Below are 19,465 nucleotides of genomic sequence, written 5' to 3'. Positions count from 1 at the left end.
ACCCTCAGATGGATTTGAGGCAAGTGATCAGCAAACTATACTTTCAGACACTTGATTTAAAAGTTGTCTTCAAAAATAAAATGTCTAAGAGAAGGCTGATCATTAATAAGGTTTTACATTAATAAAAGCCAATTACAGATTTTTAAAATTTAGATGTCAGAAGTTCAAACCATATTTGACAAGTTAAATTTTGACATTTATAAAGTCTCAAAACATTTGACACTTATAAAGACTGAAATTCTCACTCTCCTAGCAATGACTGACAGACACAAACGGGTCACTTCATTCCTCCCATTAATAGAACTGAGAAGGGAAAGGCTCTTTTTCCTTAGTCCAAATATGAATATGAGTTTCCCCCTAGTGAAGCCTGTTCACATGCCGAGATGCCAGCATGTCACACAAGCCCGAGTGCAGATCAGTGCACTCAGGGGCCTGCAGTTCCTGACAAGTACTCTGCCTACGTCATTATAAAATACCTTGGTTAAAATTTTTTTTTGTAAATATCATTTGAGCAAACACCACTTTCTAGGTATGTTACAAGTGAAGAAAAGCACAATGGTGAAAAAAAAAATGGTTGAGGTCCTATTATTACTGAAATGCCATTTTAGAGATAGTTATAGATATTAAGCAAGTAAAAAGATAGACTAATTTTGCAATGCAAGCAAAATAATTTCAGGATGCAAAAAGGAAAAAAAAATGCTGTGAAAGGAATAACACAGAATTGGGACCAGCAGTTAGCGTAATGGCTATGTCACTGGACTTCCATGTAGTTGACCGTGGTTCAAGTCCCAAACCCAGCAGCTTAAACTCACTCCAGGCACATGTGCACGCATGCCCAAGATCCCAAGAGGAGAATGGAGGAGAAGGGATTGCATCGTGGTCATCTTCTCTGGGGGGTGATTTCTCACTTTCTGTCTGTCTGTCTCTCTGTTTGGTGAGCGCACGCACCCTATAGCAAAAACATCTCAAAAAAAAAAAAAAAAAAAGAGAAAGAAAAGAAATAAGACAGAATGATAGAATAGAGTGACTGGGAAGAGTGGTGATGTGTTGGATTTGGAAGTCAGGAAAGTCATGTCTGAAGAGGTATTTAACCATGTACAAAGATTTGGAAACAGACAGCAAGTGCAAGAGTCCTGAAATGGAGACAAGCTAGGTATGGATGAAGACAAGAGAATCCACTAAAAGGAAAAACATTGTTAATATATCTTTACTACAAGTAAAAAGAAAAATTAGTTTTTAAGAAATGATAGCTGTGAGCTCCAGATAAAACCATTCAGCCACTCATCTTGATTAATCAGAATTTGCAGTTGTCTTCATCTAAAAATGCCTAGGACCAACAGATGGTAACATCACTGGACCACTGTTTGAGTCCCAGACCAGGTGACTTGAAAATATAGAAATGTATAGGTTAATACCACCATTCTCTATGATCCCCTTCTCCACCTGAAATGAGATTTATCTTTCTACTCCAAACAATGCCATTTCTGGATGGACAGGGAATTTAAGAAGCAATGTGAGGAAACCAGCAGTTAGCATAATGGCTATGTCGCTGGACTCCCACGTAGTTGACCACAGTTTGTGTCCCCGACCCGGTGGCTTGAAACACACGCCGGGCACGTGTGCGTGCGTGCCCAAGATCCCGAGAGGAGAATGGAGGAGAAGGGATTGTGGCGTGACCATCCCCCCTGGGGGGTGATTTCTCGCTTTCTGTCTCTCTGTCTCTCTCTGTCTGTCTGGCAAGTGAACGTGCCCCATAGCAAAAACCTCTCCAAAAAAAAAAAAGAAGAAGAAGAAGCAATGTGAGAGTCATGCTAAAGTTAATAGTCAAAAATGATTTTCACAATGTGTATATCTTCACGTTAGGGAAAATATGATCCTAGAAAAAACTTTTTTTCCTTTCTTTCTTCCCTTCTTTCCTCCTTTCCTTCCTTCTTTCTTTTCTTTCTTTCTTCTTTCTTTCATTTTAATTGCCGGAGGTGTTCATACTCACCAGAGAGAGGAGAACCTCAATGTGGTATAGTCAAGTCACAATACTTGATTCTCCATTTCTCCATCACATCAGGATTTGGGGCACACCTGCACATGTGCCCAGGGAATTTTTCAAGTTACAGGGGTCAAGATTCAAACCACCGTCAGTCTGGTGAGATCCAGCTCCCTATCCCCAAGGCTTAATCACTGTGCTGCAGGACCAGGTCCTAGGAAAGACACTTGTCCCTGTCAAACTCCAGGCACTGTAAAACAGCTCTTGCCTTATGGAATCTCATCCTGCAAAGATGTGCATATTGCTTTCCAGTGTCATTCAGCACATTCCTATCAGCGTAGACAGGGAAAAACTGCTGGACTTGATATTTTCTGTTTCTTCGATAGCAAAGAATTATTATTATTATTATCATTGAAGAGGTTTTTGCTATAGGGCGCATGCACTCACCAGAAAGACAGATAGAGACAGAGAGACAGAAAGCGAGAAATAACCCCCCCTCCCAGGAGGGATGGCCACACCGCAATCCCTTCTCCTCCATTCTCCTCTTAGGATCTTTGGCATGCATGCACACGTTCCTGGCATGAGTTTAAGTCACCGGGTCCAGGACTCAAACCACGGTCAACTACATGAGAGTCCAGTGACATAGCCATTATTCCATCTGCTGTTCCCTGCCTGCAAAGAATTGTTTTTTAAGTACAAATGTCAAGTTAAAACCCACCATCATTTTTTTTTTTTGCCTTTATAAGAGTCGATGCTTGGGGTGAGCTCCATGGCACAATGGTAACACACTACTCAAGAGAAGCCAGATCCCACATAGCAATTGTGACTCAAATCTCTGGCCCAGCCAGCCTGAAACACACTGGGAACAGGCATGATTGCCCAGGATTCAGTGAGCTGGAGGAGCTCAGGTGGGACATTGTGGCATGACCAGACCTTGAGGAGAGTCTTTCTCTCTCTCTCTCTCTCTGTTTCCTTCATTCTCATGTGCATGTGCAGGCACTCTGTCATGAATAAATTGGTGGGGGGAGTTCACGTTTTAAATTTCAAAATATTAAAGTAAGAGTCAAAGGAAAGTATCTAAGAAATTAGAAGAAAAAGATTTAAACAAATGCAAAGGTTCTTAAATACAATCTAAACTAGGCTAAAACATGTTTGTTTGTTTTTTTTAATCTGGTAAAACACTGAAGGAATATTTTTTGAAAAACATTTTAGGTCACTAGAAACATCTTCAGCTAAAATTAATTCATGTTAATAAGTATTTATAATAGACTGTTAACATACTTTAAAGCAAATGCCTTATAGGCAACCTTATAAAAATGTTCAAGTACTATATTAGAAAAGAGAATAAACCCATGGAGTTTGGAGGAAACCCGAAATGGATTCAAATTATTATTCTGCTCATTGAATTTTCTAAGCCTCACTTATTTCCTCTTTAGAAGTGAGGCAATATTAATCCAACTCCTAGATCTGCTATGAAAAATTGAAATAAAATATTATTTTAAAGTACCCAACCTATGGAAATCACTCAATAAACAATAGGGGTTTCCAGCCTACACCACCATGCCCTCGCATGGGTACAATGGAAAACAGTTCTCAACAATAATTTTAACACTCTCACTGCTTCTTGACATTATCAGCTTAGCAATTTGCTATCAAAATCATTTATGGACTTTTACATTACTTTTATAAAAAATATATAGATTTTTCTATCAACTTAGTTGCTCACGATTCAGTTGTAAGTACATGTGTAATTACTCAGAAGACTCTATCAGAAAAAACAAATATACTCCTGGTTTAATAAGCACTTACATATTTTAGGGCCTCAGAGAATGAACAGTTTATTAGAACATATGCTGTGTAAGTTAAGCTTCTTGTTGATATATGACGGCAATCCAAAGATTACAGTCCTAGAAAAATATATTGGGAGGAGGCTCCAGGTCAAAGTGAAGCGATTGCAAAATTAAATATATTGGTTTTAGCATAGATATTTAGCTAGGAGCAGCCAGTTTTGTGAGCAGCATAGAGATAAAGGTGAATGGGAGGGGTGTTAGGACTTAAACCATAGGGGCTCCTTCTATTCTGTATCCTTTCTCTGGACAATTTTCTGCTTAGGAGAGGACACAAACACACCCTGGGTACATAATAAAAAGAAAAGGTCATAATAGTTAGAGTTCAAAGTAATTTTGTACCTAAATCTTTCAACGAATTACCATTCCCTATGAATGTTAAACATTCATGTGATGAATTATCATGTAATTGTGTAATGTAAAAAGGGCCATCTTTTTCAAATATGAAACAACTTATTAATTTGATTTAAAATTAGTTTTAATGAAGAATCCAATATGAGGAACCAAACTATGCTACAGAGTAGCTTGCTTCTGTCACTCCATGAGCTTCTGTCCAACCTAAGACCGTATGTCTGGCATGAAGTAAGCTTAAGGATGAAGCCTGACTGTGGGTCATTTTGAGCCAATCCAGACCACATCAACTAATCTGATCCTCGAAAATAGCAACGCATGGAAGTCAGTGGGCATTTTTGACAGCAGAAGGTTAAGGAAGAGTATAAGCGTGGGAGTTAGACAGATCCGGGTTTAAACCCTGAGATTATGAGATATAAGTAGCCACTTGCAAGCTTAGTAACCTTAAAATATGTGTATGTGCCCCAAATCCTTCTGGAATGGAGAAATAAGGGAAGAAAGACTGTAGCATGGCCATGCCCCATTGGGAGGTGTTCTCTCTCTCTCTCTCTCTCTCTCTCTCTCTCTCTCTCTGGTGAGTACACAAGTTTCCTGACAATTTTTTTAAAGAAAAAACAAAAACATTACTGCAGAAGATTATTTTTCTGGTTATGTTTCTTCCAAACACTTTTAGAGACTTGAAAATGTGGACCTAGCCAGAGTCGGACACATTGTAATCAGTTCTCTGGCCTCCCTGTAAAGTCCTGTGAACCTTCTCATCACACAACAGGTGTCAGTTCTCATCTTGGTGCAGACTTAAATTGGAAGTAAGAGAGCCAGAGACACAGAAAGAGGATTAAGGGATCATCTACCTCATAGTTCACCCAGTGTGGCATTCAGCAGAGGGACAGTGAAGAAAGCAACTGGATTCATAGGTTGACATCTTGGCTTCTTGCTAGTTGTGGTGAAGTCCTTCAATACTTCTCCACTACAGAATCATAATTTTTACTTTGTAGGATCAGTATGTGATGGCAAAATACAATACTAAGAAAGTGCTTTATGAATCGTATAAATCTCTAAGAAGACTTTTATTCTAGTTAACCTATTTGATGTCTAAAAGAAATATTGGGCCTTATTTAATTGTTATGGTAGTAAAATCTCCATTTACAATTCCAATATTGCTTCAAAATTAAAGACTTTATTCTATGTACATATAAAATATATTGTAATGAATAATATAATCAATAAGTAATTTTGTCATCCAGTTTTAACTTATCATCATACCCATTCAGAGTAGCCTGTAAACATGCTCATTATTCTCTTTATTAGATTAGTGTTGCTGGTATCACTTAAGTATCTAGCAAGGGTAGAATTGGAAGTCTGAAGTGCACAAAGTATTTTGAACTTAAGAAATTCCAAGAATTTTTGTATGACAATTGCTAGCCACATCTTTTAACGTGAGAGAAATAGGACTTGATTTTATAGAATCCAAGACTTTTAAGGACCAGCAGTTAGCATAATGGCTATGTTGCTGGACTCCCATGTAGTCAACCACAGTTCAAGTCCCGGACCCGGTGGCTTAAACTCACGCCAGGCACATGTGCGTGCGTGCCCAAGATCCCGCAAGGAGAATGGAGGAGAAGGGATTGCGGTGTGGCCGTCCCCCCTGGGAGGTGATTTCTTGCTTTCTGTCTTTCTGTCTCTGTCTGTCTTTCTGGCAAGCGCACATGCCCTATAGCAAAGACCTCTAAAAAAGAAAAAAAAAAAAAAGAATCTAAGACTTTGATAGTTCTCATTCACAATATAAGGAAATAAAGCAATTACAGCTGACATAATCCTTGCTGACTTTGCTTTTTATAATACCTTTTTTTTTTAACATCTATGTACTTCCTGATAAGCAAAGATGATGAAATAGTGACCTCTTAATGGCAGAGAATTTTCTATAAAAACCCATAAGTGGTGGTTCAAGGTGCTTACTGCATGTACCATTCCAGTTAGTTATCACAGGTGTTATTCTTGTTTTCAGAAAAGGAAAACTCAGTGGAAGATCATGGCCAGTTTAGACTGGGGATATGACGGCAACAATGGTAAGAGTTTTTTTCTCTTTATCTAGATAAAAAATAACAGTGTATTCCCTTTTCCAGCAGAAGAGATTTCAAGCATTTAAAACAATTGCACAGTCATATAGGTTAATGCTTTGAATTGCCTGTTTTGTTTCTTTTTAGAATCATTTTTTTATCATTTAATTTATCTAGTAATTATTATTATTATTATTAATTTGCTATAGGGCACATGTGCTCATACGGGGAAGAGCAGGGAGTTAGAAAGCAAAGCCACCAGGTCAGGGACTGGAACCCAAGTTAGCCATGTGGGAGAAGAGCATCTTAACCACCATACCCACCTGCTGGCCCCTAAATAGTCTAGTTTCAATAATCTTAATATCCTCACATGCTTTCTTATTTTTTATTTATTTAGTTCTTTTTTTAATATTTGTTATTTTGTTTTATACATTTAGTCACGTTATTTAGCTTACAAAGTGAATATTCCAACATGTGAACATTTCTCCCTAGTCCAGTTGATAAAACTATAAAATTATCTTCAATAGATAATACCACATTTCTTTGTCCCATTAATATTTGCTCTTCTACCTCATTTCTGCTTTTGAGATTTTGGACATGCATGCACACATGCCAGCATGTTTTTTCAAGCCTCCAAGTCCAGAACTCAAACTATGTAGTTGGCCATGAAGGATCCAGCTACTTTTATCACTGTGCCACCAGCTGTCCCTGCATGTATATTTCTGGGACATGGTTGTCTACAAAATGTTATATATCTATATATTTGTATATGTGAATTAAATCTATGGCTATTAGTAAAATATTTACAGTCTGATTCTATAGACCACAGGTATAGGCCTATTATTACTAGTATTAACTAATATTCTGTTTTTGTTTTTTATTTGTTTTGTTTTTGAGAGAGAGACTTTTGCTATAGGGTGCATTTGTTTGCCATGGAGACAGAGAGAGACAGAGAGACAGAAAGCAGAAAGTGGAAAATCACCCCGTCAGGGGGTTGGCCACTCCCCAATTCCTTCTCTTCCATTCTCCTCTCAGGATCTTGGGCACACATGCACACACGCCTGGCATGAGTTTTAAGCTACTGGATCTTGGACTCAAACCGTAGTGAACTACATGGAAGTCCAGCAACATAATCATTATACCATTTGCTGGTCCCTAATATTCTGTTTTATAATATAGAGAATTTGTATCCTGAAACAGAGAATTTCCCTTAAGCTAAACATACTGTCATTTAAAATACTTGAATAAACCCCTACTCTAATAAGCAAATTGGTAGTTATATTCCTAAAACTTGGAATCAAGTATTTGATAAAATGATGATTATATACATATTTCATCCTGGTAGGTCCTGAACAATGGAGCAAGCTGTATCCAATCGCTGATGGAAATAACCAGTCTCCTATTGATATTAAAACCAGTGAAACTAAACATGACGCCTCTCTGAAACCCATCAGCGTCAGCTACAATCCAAGCACAGCCAAAAATATTATCAACGTGGGCCATTCCTTCCATGTAAATTTCGAGGACCATGATAACCGTTCAGGTGAGCCAAAAGACCCTTTTGTTGTTTTTCCTTTGTGTCCTCTGGAGAAATTAAAACAACGGGACTTAAGAAACACAAACACCCATCCTATGTCTTTTGTGGAGGTATGTAACATTGTTTTCTGATGAAGCAACTTAAGTTTCTGGAGAATGCCCATAGGGTAAAGATGATTTTGAAACTCTCATTTCTGTCCATTCTCCAGTACTTTTTCTTCCCAATTATACCATCTCATCTCTTCTGGCCACTCCAGTATCTTCATGCTCCTCTCACTCGTTCTAAATGAATATTTAAAAAAAAAAGAAAGAAAGAAAGTCTAGTGAGCCAATATGAATATAAAATCGTACAGGCAAATATTTTCGAGTTGGGTTGAGGGTGAAGGAGTGTAGTAGAGAAGAGAAACAGGAGTGGCTGCCTGCACTCACTTCCCAGAATCTGGCACATTTCCTGCTACATAGTTGACTTTTCATAAATGCTTATGGACAATTTGTTAATGACAAACCCATAAGACAGTTCTACTGATTGAAAAAGGTGAGATTTATTTCCCTATAAAGTTCTGAGCCTAAATTTTTAGGCCTCTTGTGACCATATCCATTATTAATATTAACATCGCATAGTCTCTCCAAAATGATGATGCCATTCAATGTTAAAATTTGAGAAGTGATCCCAGTACCCCATTGGGTCTTTCTCTTGGTCCCTGGCCAGGGATTCTCAACAAAACTGTCAAGATACACTGTTGTGTCTTCATTGGTTACAAAGTACATGATGTGTAATTTTCCACTTAAAATTAACTGATCAATATTTTTTCCCCTATCTATGAAGTGAAAATCACAAATTATTTTTCTACAATTGTCAACTTTGCTACATGTGTACTACTACGACATTAATTATGTATTTAAAATAGCTAACATTTGCTGAATCTTTACTTACACACCAGACATTCTGGGTTTTTTTTTTTATTTCATTTCATTTCATTTATTTAGTTTTTGCTATAGAGCATGAGCACTCACCAGAGACAGAAAGGGATTTGGGCATGCACGCACACACACCTAGGGTGTTTTTCAAGCATCTGGATCCAGGACTCACATCACATAGTTGATCATGTGAGATTCAGCCACCTTAACCTCCTCTCAGGCCATTTGCTGGCCTGACAGTTCACTTTTAATCCTTAACCTCTACACCACATTCTTTTTGATTATTTTTAAATCAACATGTAAAAAGTATACAAATTTGTGAGATTCAATGTGATATTTCCCCCAATACATGCATGCAGTGTGTAATGATCAAATCAGGGTAATTAATCCACTATAGATTCTGATACGTTTGCCTATATGGTCCATGCTGAAAGAAAGAATAAAGGCAAATTCCAAAAATAACTAATAAATAAATGAAGGAGATTCCTTCCAAAAAGGCGATTCAAGGAAATCCCTTCAGTGGTGTGATTTACTCGCCTTGCAATATATTTTCTCAGAGGTAGAATGGGTAAAATTATGGTTCCTGGATTATATACATATGAATCATAGATTATTTGTATTAAAGATACCATTAGGGTTGCACCATATTTATGAATGCTATCATTTTGGAAATGGAAAAAGATAAAAGGAAATGAAAACTCTGGCACTAGGGTTTATCTTCATTTCTATTCAGTACAGTTTGGTGTTGGTTTATATTAAGTGGAAAGATAAACTGGAGCTGATGATCATAAATAAAGCTCATGGTAGTTCCCTTTTCTTGCAGTGCTGAAAGATGGCCCCCTCTCTGAAAGCTACAGGCTTTGCCAGTTTCATTTTCACTGGGGCAGTACAGACGACCATGGTTCCGAGCACACGGTGAACGGAGTCAAATACTCTGGAGAGGTAATACAATTCAGTAACAGAGTACTCAGAAGCAGTTCTCTTTCTACGTAAGAAACATCAAAGTTTTCTTACTACATAAGATAGCATACCACGTGAGACTCCAGAGGAATGAACATTCTAACCTCTATAAAGAACTGCCAGACATCATTAAAATCAAACTCAGACGTTCCATGTTTGGCAGTAGAGAGAAAATTTTCATGAGGAAAGAGACAGCTGAACTAGGCACGTGTGGACCCGACTGTTTTGATCTGCACGATGGTCTTGCAGAGTAAAATGAGAAATTTTGCTCTTTGCTTTTTATGGATGAATTATGTAATACCTATGCACCCCTGTATACAGGTTGGTTTTCTAAATTTTACTTTCGTAAAATAAATGTTATAATACATATAGTTTTGCAACTTGCTTTTTTTTTCACTTACCAATTTATCATTATCATTTTTTCAACTTAAAGGAGTTCCTCTTACCACATCCTTTTAGTGCCTATGTCGTATTTCTACTAGATGAATAGATCAGAATGTATTTGACTGGTTCCTATGAAGAACAATTGTAATGTCTTCTGATTTTTGTTTTTTTTTTAATGTTCTAATAAAGACATCTGGACATGTATCACAGGCAATAGGAAAATCAATTATGTGAGACAGATTATCACAAGAAGAATTGCTAAACTACAGAGTATATGTTACTTTTATTCTGATGGGGACTTGGGGATTGTATATAAGTATAACTTGCTTTATGTTATATTGTAAAACTTGGCCAATACCTTTCAACTATGCAGAAATATATGAAATGTTCTCCATCTCCCCCCATAAAATTGAATGTAATCTAAAATCAAATAGAGCCAGGAGCTTAAATTCATATTATCTTTTTGGAATGGCATTTCTAAATCAGTGGTCCTCTCTTCTTTTTTTATAATAATTATTTTTTATTTAAATTTTATTTATTTTATTATTTTTTTATGTTCAATCACTGTATATCATTACATCATATTAGGTTAATTATCCCAGCTTAAATACACTGTATATTAGTCCAAAGATTTTGCCATATACATTACCATCAACAGATAATTTTCCATTTTTGTGTCCCTTAATTATTTTTACTGTTGTGTATTTTTAAATTTATTTTATTCATTTAATCACTGCACATCAACACAGCTTATAAAATGAATGTTCTCAGTATGATCCCACCGCACACCAGGTCTTCTTTCTGAAATTGAGAAAAGTAAAAATAATCCAGGCTATAGATGAGAAACACTTAGCACAGAGCCCAACGTGTGTTTCAGTTCCTATCAATACACTTATTTACTTGGAGTACCTAAAATCCACCAGTTCAAGTGGCTAAGAATGCTAGTGCCAACAGCTAGCATTGAATGAAAGCTCTGCCTCTTAGTAACTGCACAATGATTTTGGGCAGATCATTCTCTGTCCCAATCCTCTCTTCTATAGAGTCAAGATAATGTAATTATTATCTAGCTCATGCAGTAGCTGGGAGGCTGAAATGAGTAATCCCATCTAAAACACTCTCAGAGCAGCACTTTGACATCATAAATGCTCAGCAATATTTCAGTTTTATGGATGAGACACAAGCAAGCATTCCTCAAGCAGAGCACTATAGGCTTAAGTTAAAGTGATTAAATAACTATCGTAGAAAACAGCAGTATGACTATTCCCAAAGTACCATGGGAATATAGATGTAAGAATAATAAAGCAAGAGTAGGGGGAGAATCAAGACTGACATGGTCAGAGGAAATTTACAATGAGATGACATTTCAACTGGTAAAGCAAAGTGATCTCTCTTGATATATTGCTTTAATCATTTTTTTTCAATAAACAAATATTCATGAGCACCTATAATATACCAGATACCATTTTTTAAAAGTACCTAGTATCAGAACTTAAATTTGATAGATGAAAGGAAATTTGTAAAGGGAAGAAATAAAGAAAAGAAGGGAAGGGCAGAAGGGAGAAAGGGGAAGAGACTAGATATATTGTATGGAGAGAAAAGACTTGATTTATAGTGCTCACTTTATTTTTTAAAAAATAATTTGTTTCATTTTATTTATTATTATCAGGTTTTTTTCTAATTTGCTATAGGACACATGTGCTCATGAGAGAGAGAGAAAGTGAAAAACTAACTGCCAGGTTGAAGAATCTAATTGCCATCAGCCATATGGGAATCCTGCACCTTAACTACCAAGCCACCTGCTGGCCCTGTGATGGTCACCTTAAACTGAGGGATCAGAAAAGAATTCTTAGGGGAGTAGTGTATGGATTCAGCCCTAATTCAAGATGAAAACTTCCTTTCAAAAATTATGGGGAAAGAAATGCCCAGAGAAAATCAGCAGGCTACTGCAAAGTGAGGCATGGATTTTGATTAGGGGGAAGGGATGGGTAGGAAATGAATTATAACTATCTTAACATTGAGCAATTAGAGAATGATGTTAACTTTTCCTTAGAAAGGAAAGTAAACCTTGTTTGGCAAGTAGAAATCAAGAGTTCTATTTTGGCCACATTAAGTTTGAAACATCTATTAGACATCTGTGTGGAGATACCCAGAAGATAACAAGACACGGATAGATACTTGGATACAGTCAAGAGTTCCACATAGAGGTTAGACTGGAGATAAAGATTTGAGGAATGCCTGGAAAGGACACTGCTGTGCCTAGGAGAATCTGTCCTTGGTCACCACCTCCCAGGTATTCCAGGAACCACATCTCGTAAAGTTATTACAAAGTACTGCATGTGAGAGAAAATTGCTTCAATTTTTATCCTAATGCCATTTAGGCAGATTTCCTGGTCTTTCATACCAAAGATAGATATCTATAGGAGTAATACTGAATGTGGATAATACTGAGGGAAAAACATTTTACTTACTGGTTCAAAGATTTGCGATCTACTTAGTCTAGGCAACACACAAATAATTTCTAATGGTAAGAACATAACCTTTCCAATCCTCTGGATAATAAATTTAATCTATATAAACAAGACACATCTTCATATATTAACAAGTTAGCCTATAAATTACTTTTTGTTTTTCACTATAAGTAACTAACTACGTTATCATTTGTAGCTTCATCTAGTTCACTGGAATTCTTCAAAGTATTCCAGCTGTGTGGAAGCTTCCTCAAAGGCTGATGGTTTGGCAATTATTGGAGTTTTAATGAAGGTGAGTTACAGATAGATAGCTCTGCTAATACAATTTCTTACCAATCAGACCTCAAAATAGAATGATATCAGGCAAAAGATCTTTGAGTCTTTCTTTGTTCCCATTCTGTGAATGACTACATGTGGACAAATAGTTCCTAGTATTTTCTGGCATTTTTGTTTGCTATTTTTCTCCCTTGACAGAAATAAATTTCAGTTTGGGACTGGAATAAGAAAGTGCTTACAGAGAAAAAGAGAATTTTATTTCCAGCTCTTTCAAGTTCCCTTTCCTCTAAGCATCTACCTCAAGAATTTATCATCTGAATATCTCAATATTAAAAACATTTTTCCATAAAGAAAATTTAATTAACGTTTTAAATTGTATTTATTGTATTTTTTATTTACTTTTAATCTTGTACAACTTTACAGTGTACAACATGGTTTTTCCCAGCATGAATACAGTGCATATCAGTCAAATCAAAGACATACCTTACACATTATCATCAGCAGACAACTTTTTATTTTTGTGTCTATTAAATGTGCTGTTGATTAATTTTTTATTGCTAGAGAGACAGGAAAACAAAGAGAGAGAGAGAGAAACGCCCCCCAGTGAGGCAATATTATGCTATAATCCCTTCATATCCGTTTCTCCATGCTGTTGGGATTTGAGGCATGCACATACACATATCTAGCATGTTTTGAGCATCTCATCCATAATTAAATTTATTCCAAGCTTTTTGTTTGTCATTTTAATAATAGTTCCACTGTATGAATACTTTGTAGAGTACAAAGGGCTACAAAGTCATACACCTAGCAAAATTCCTTCCTCTTGAGCAGAGAAAAAAACACCTCACCTCTCATAAATTAATGTTGTTCATTGAGAAAAAGGTAAAAATTATCCCCACAGTGTTTAATTGACAATGATCTTTATCTCACTTTTAATTTTTTTAATCTCCAGGTTGGTCCGGCCAATCCAAAGCTGCAGAAAGTGCTTGATGCTGTAAATGCAGTTAAAACTAAGGTAAATAGTCTAATACATTAGCTTAACTCTGAGAACAAGAACCCTCGGAAGTATGGAAATCACTTAATTACGTGTTTGAACTGGGATGTGAAAAGACCCAAGCAAAAGATACCAATCTGAAAATCAAGGTATTACTTAGATAGTCTGTTTCTGAGAAAGACTCTAATTCAGGGGATTTGTTTTGTTTTTGCTTTTCCTAGTTATTGTTTGTGAAAATATATTTCAGTAGGGTAAAGCCCATAAAAATACAAGGTTACCTAACCATTCAAATTTACTTAAAAATCTATATCCAACTTAAATATTGTGAAAAATAATATATTTCTTTAGCAGTGCAAAGCCTCATGAATTAAGGGTATTCTTCTGAAATTCCATTTATACACAATATTTGATAACCATGATCTGTCAACTCAAAAACAGATAGAATTTTTAGTATATTCAACTTAAACTTTAAACAGTAATAATTAAATCATAAGTCAGAGAATTATTGTTTTCTTTTACATTGTACAAGATTGCCACATTATTATAAAAAATATTGGGTCATCAGAAAAGTCATGATGCATTTTTTACATAGAAAAATATATCATGACTTTGATGAGCCAATAAATCTGATTTGTATTGATTATAGAAAAAATTAAACTTTAAATAAATTTATTACAAAGTGAGAAAGACAGAAAATAAAAAATAATCATTGAACTCAAGAATAGCAAAATTTAGAGACAGCAGTTAGTGTAATGGCTATGTCGCTGGACTCCCATGTAGTCAACCATGGTTCGCATCCCGGACCCAGTGGCTTAAAACGCACGCCGGGTGCTTGTGCATGTGTGCCCAAGATCCCGAGAGGAGAATGGAAGAGAAGGGATTGTGGCATGGCCATCCCCCCTGGGGGGGGTGGTTTCTCACTTTCTGTCCCTCTGTCTCTCTCTGTCTGGCGAGCACACACACCCTATAGCAAAAACCTCTCCAAAAAAAAGAATAGCAAAAATTACACATGAAAAGGAAATGGAGAAAGTTATTAGTGAATATAAAAGCAGAAAACAATAAAAATAAGAATGAAAAATGATGAATAAGTAAAAAGTAAAATTTTATTAATGAAATAAAAATATTGATTCTTCAGAAAAAACAATGAAAAGACTTTTGACAAGTTAAAAGGAAAAAAATGTACACCTACAAAGTATTGTTAAGAAATAAGAAGTGGGATATAACTAAAAACTATAGAAGAAAGTTTTATAAAATAGAAGTATTTATAACATTATACCACTAAATTTGAAAAAAGTAGATGGTTTTCTAGGAAAATGTGAAATAATAAAATTGACTTGAGTAAGAAAAATTAAGTAAACTGGTAAATCTAAAAATAAATTGAAAACATAGTCAAAATGTACTTATTAAGTAAAACTTAAACATTTTATGGGAAAGCATTACTGAGCCCTTAAGAACCAATCATGCCAGTGTTACCAAAACTGCCTAGATGAGGGAATAGACAGAAACTTTCACCAATTTAATGAAATCTAATAAAACCAGGTAAGAACACTAATAAAAAAGAATGCTCAAGGCTAGACTATCTTAGGAATATATTCAAAAGAAATTCTAATGATAGCAAATCATATTCAATAGTGTATTAAAAGAATGTTTCTGAACTAAGAGATTTTTATCCCAGGAATGCAAGGATGGTTCAATATTAAAATATATATTAATATAATTTCTTATGTTAACAAATTACAGATCAAAACTCACATAATCAACTTGTTAGATGCTTAAAAGCACATGATAAAATTTGATGCTCATTCTAGAGGATGAAACAAAATGAAATAAAAGAAAAATCTCTGAAGAATTCTCAAATTTGGGCGCCGCCTACCCGCCGGACCTCCCCCTGGGCGGTCCCGCGGGCGCGAGTTAAAAGGAAAAAAATGTACACCTACAAAGTATTGTTAAGAAATAAGAAGTGGGATATAACTAAAAACTATAGAAGAAAGTTTTATAAAATAGAAGTATTTATAACATTATACCACTAAATTTGAAAAAAGTAGATGGTTTTCTAGGAAAATGTGAAATAATAAAATTGACTTGAGTAAGAAAAATTAAGTAAACTGGTAAATCTAAAAATAAATTGAAAACATAGTCAAAATGTACTTATTAAGTAAAACTTAAACATTTTATGGGAAAGCATTACTGAGCCCTTAAGAACCAATCATGCCAGTGTTACCAAAACTGCCTAGATGAGGGAATAGACAGAAACTTTCACCAATTTAATGAAATCTAATAAAACCAGGTAAGAACACTAATAAAAAAGAATGCTCAAGGCTAGACTATCTTAGGAATATATTCAAAAGAAATTCTAATGATAGCAAATCATATTCAATAGTGTATTAAAAGAATGTTTCTGAACTAAGAGATTTTATCCCAGGAATGCAAGGATGGTTCAATATTAAAATATATATTAATATAATTTCTTATGTTAACAAATTACAGATCAAAACTCACATAATCAACTTGTTAGATGCTTAAAAGCACATGATAAAATTTGATGCTCATTCTAGAGGATGAAACAAAATGAAATAAAAGAAAAATCTCTGAAGAATTCTCAAATTTGGTAAAGGATATGACTAAGAAACTTTCACCAGACATCAAACTGAATAGTAAAACACTCAAAGCATTTCCATTTCAATCTGGAACAACACTAGATATCAGCAGTGATATCACAATTAAACATTGTAATGAAGTTCCTAATCAATGCAACAAAATAAAGAAACAAACAAGAGTATCTATTAGGATATAAATTGGAACAACAAGGACAAAACTATCATTATGTGCAGACAATATGATTGTTAACATTGGCCTGAAAAATTCAAAACAAGCTAAAAAACAGAATTGATATAAAAGTCTGATAAAGCTGACTGCATAAAAATTAGCGTACAAAATCAGTTCATTTTCTATAAACCAGTAATAATCAATGAGGAAAGATAACAGAAATAAATAGAATATGGCTAAAGTGTAATTCACATACATGTCAATTAAGGTCTTTGCCACTGGACTAGAATCTGACACCTTACCTAGAGAAACAATAAATGGTTTATACTGGAAATTAAGTATCTTTTACAGAACATAGATAGTAAACTCTTTCTCAACTTTGTTATCTTCAACCAAATGAAGAAGGAAGATTGATTAAATCTTCCTTCAGTGGAGTGCATTTCTAATTTCTTCTTTACTATCAATTTTATTGTTTGTATACACAAACATGCCAGCTATGTAACAGAAAGATTCATTTAATTCTTAGCTAAAAATCTCTAGATAATGTACAACAAGATAATATAACACGTATCATATGTATGGATATAAAGATTTTATATAATAATATATTGATATGTACTTTTCTTTCCAGGGTAAACAAGCCCCATTCACAAATTTTGACCCTGCTACCCTTCTTCCTTCCTCCTTGGATTACTGGACCTACACTGGCTCTCTGACTCATCCTCCTCTTCATGAGAGTGTAACCTGGATCATCTGTAAGGAGAACATCAGTGTCAGCTCGGAACAGGTAGGGTATCAGAGACGAATAGGAATAGGAAGAGAATAGGTGGGAATTGGAAGTGCAAAGCAGGAATATTGCTTCAATTTATTGCATTACCAAGGGAGATTATTATTTAGATTCAATTTTTGAGAGTTTACTTTCTCTTCCAAAAGAACTTTTTCAGAAACTTTTTTCGTTTCTGGCATAGGTCTGGTAAAGTTTCCAAAAAGTGCGTAAGAATGCTGATTTTTCTTTTTACTTTATGCAGAAAAAAATATATATATATAGATAAGATTCAGAATTCCCATTATTCTTTTCTCCTTAATAAGGAAGAGTCCAACCTTGTTAAATGTCTTTTGTCAATGTTCAGAAACAAAGGAAAAATGTTCTTGAAAGTTCCACTAAGACTTTGGGGAATTGTGTCTCTCAAATTGTCCTATCTTTAAAATATATATTTGGCAAAACTTTTTTATTCTTTTACTGAAGCTTAAGCTTTTAAATATCCAATAAACTATCTCATTATTAATAACATTATAATAAGATTTTCATTTATAATCATTATATCATTATAAATATTGGGGCATCAGAAATGTCACAATGCACTTTTTGCACATAAAAATATGTCATAACTTTTCCAACAACCCAGTAGTATTTATAATAATGATGATGTCATAACTTTTCCAACAACCCAGTAGTATTTATAATAATGATGATGATAATTATAATTGAGCAACTAATTTTATTAAGTACGCATGATGGCTTATTTCTAACACATTTATAGAGCACATGCTATGTGCCATGCCTTATTCTAAGTACTTTACATGTATTAACCCATTTAATTTTCAGAACTCTGTAGTAGGTACTATATCAAATCTGAGGCACCATGGTGATGAGCCATTTGTCCAAGGTACTCCAGTTGAACAAATTGGTATATTCTAACCCAGTCAATCATTGATAATTTAACCAAAATGCTTAGCTGAAAGGAATGCGAAGGATTTTCAGCTTCCCTCCTTTCCACTAGTGAAACCACTGCAATTCTGTCTCCATTTTCTAAATATCAGTGCACTATATTGGAAATAATGTGCTTTGTGTAACATTAATAGCTTTTGATTCATGTGTTGTATCTTCCCAGCTGGCACAGTTCCGCAGTCTTCTATCCAACACTGAAGGTGATAGCCCTGTCCCTGTAAAGAAGAACAACCGACCAACCCAGCCTCTGAAGGGCAGAACAGTGAGAGCTTCATTCTGATAGGCTGAAAGAAAAGCTTATTCCCGCTTAGGAACACAGTCCTGCTTCTAGCATAATCCAGTAAAATAACAATTTTGAAAAAAAAATTATTTCAATACTTAATAAGACAGCATACCTACAAATTTGATCTGCAAAACCAAAAAACTTTCATGTTCATTCTTAATGCTTAACAAAAATAACAACCTATAGGCTAGCAAATAGTAATCTGTAAGCATCAATTTATGCTTAAACAAGTGTGTGGGATTCTTTACGATTGCAATCAAGTGATTGTATCTTTTCCTATTTTATTCGCTTTAGTTGAACTAATAAAATCATTTTATCTCCTTCTTCTTGTTTAGTGTGCACTCTATTTTTCTACTCCATTATGTTAAAAAAATAATCTTAAATACCTTTCTAGCAAGAGTATTTTCCTCAAATGTAATAACCAAAGAGCAGCTTGAGATAAAATAATGATTGCTCTTGGAAACAAATATACAGCCAAGATTTAGCATTTTTAGCCTGGCCTATCATTGCTAACACTTGTGCTTTTTGTGACAAAAATGAAATCTTTTATAAAAAAGGTTATACTTTTGGATATTGCTTCCATTTTTTTTCTCCCAAGGCCAAGGCTTTTCTGCCAGAACTGTAACTAATTAGCTTGCAAGGAAAATCTGTACATTCAAATGGAAAAGAAGTCACAAGTAAATGGTTTATAAAAATGCTCAAGGTGTGGTCAGCAGGTGGCATAGTGGCTAACTGCTGGACTCCCACATAGTCCACCACAGTTTGAGTACGAGACTGGTGGGGAGGGAGGGGCTTGAAAATCATGCCAGGCACATGTGCATGCAGGAAGAAAATGGAGGAGAAGGGATTTCGGAATGGCCATCCCCCACTCCCCATGGGGGGACAGGGGAGGGCAGTGATTTCTCACTTTCCCTC

The 19,465-nt window shown here is 35.2% G+C and overlaps 1 protein-coding gene across 2 annotated transcripts in view; it reads left to right on the top strand.

Moving 5' to 3' along the window:
- CA1 (carbonic anhydrase 1) overlaps positions 1 to 18,873 on the top strand; it is a 28,804-nt gene extending 9,931 nt beyond the window's left edge. For both annotated transcript variants that reach the window (XM_027773941.1, XM_006153858.3), the window contains exons 2-8: positions 6,185 to 6,245; positions 7,582 to 7,779; positions 9,514 to 9,632; positions 12,699 to 12,794; positions 13,731 to 13,793; positions 17,170 to 17,325; positions 18,431 to 18,873. In XM_027773941.1, coding sequence (XP_027629742.1) covers positions 6,209 to 6,245; positions 7,582 to 7,779; positions 9,514 to 9,632; positions 12,699 to 12,794; positions 13,731 to 13,793; positions 17,170 to 17,325; positions 18,431 to 18,547 — 786 coding nt within the window. In that variant the 5' untranslated portion in view covers positions 6,185 to 6,208 and the 3' untranslated portion in view covers positions 18,548 to 18,873. The remainder of the gene's footprint in view (positions 1 to 6,184; positions 6,246 to 7,581; positions 7,780 to 9,513; positions 9,633 to 12,698; positions 12,795 to 13,730; positions 13,794 to 17,169; positions 17,326 to 18,430) is intronic.
- The last annotated feature ends 592 nt before the right edge of the window (positions 18,874 to 19,465 follow it).

The sequence above is a fragment of the Tupaia chinensis genome, unplaced genomic scaffold (assembly GCF_000334495.1).
Source record: "Tupaia chinensis unplaced genomic scaffold, TupChi_1.0 Scaffold000388_1, whole genome shotgun sequence".
NCBI classification, from domain to species: domain Eukaryota; kingdom Metazoa; phylum Chordata; class Mammalia; order Scandentia; family Tupaiidae; genus Tupaia; species Tupaia belangeri.
This window is presented reverse-complemented; position numbering and strand designations above follow the sequence as displayed.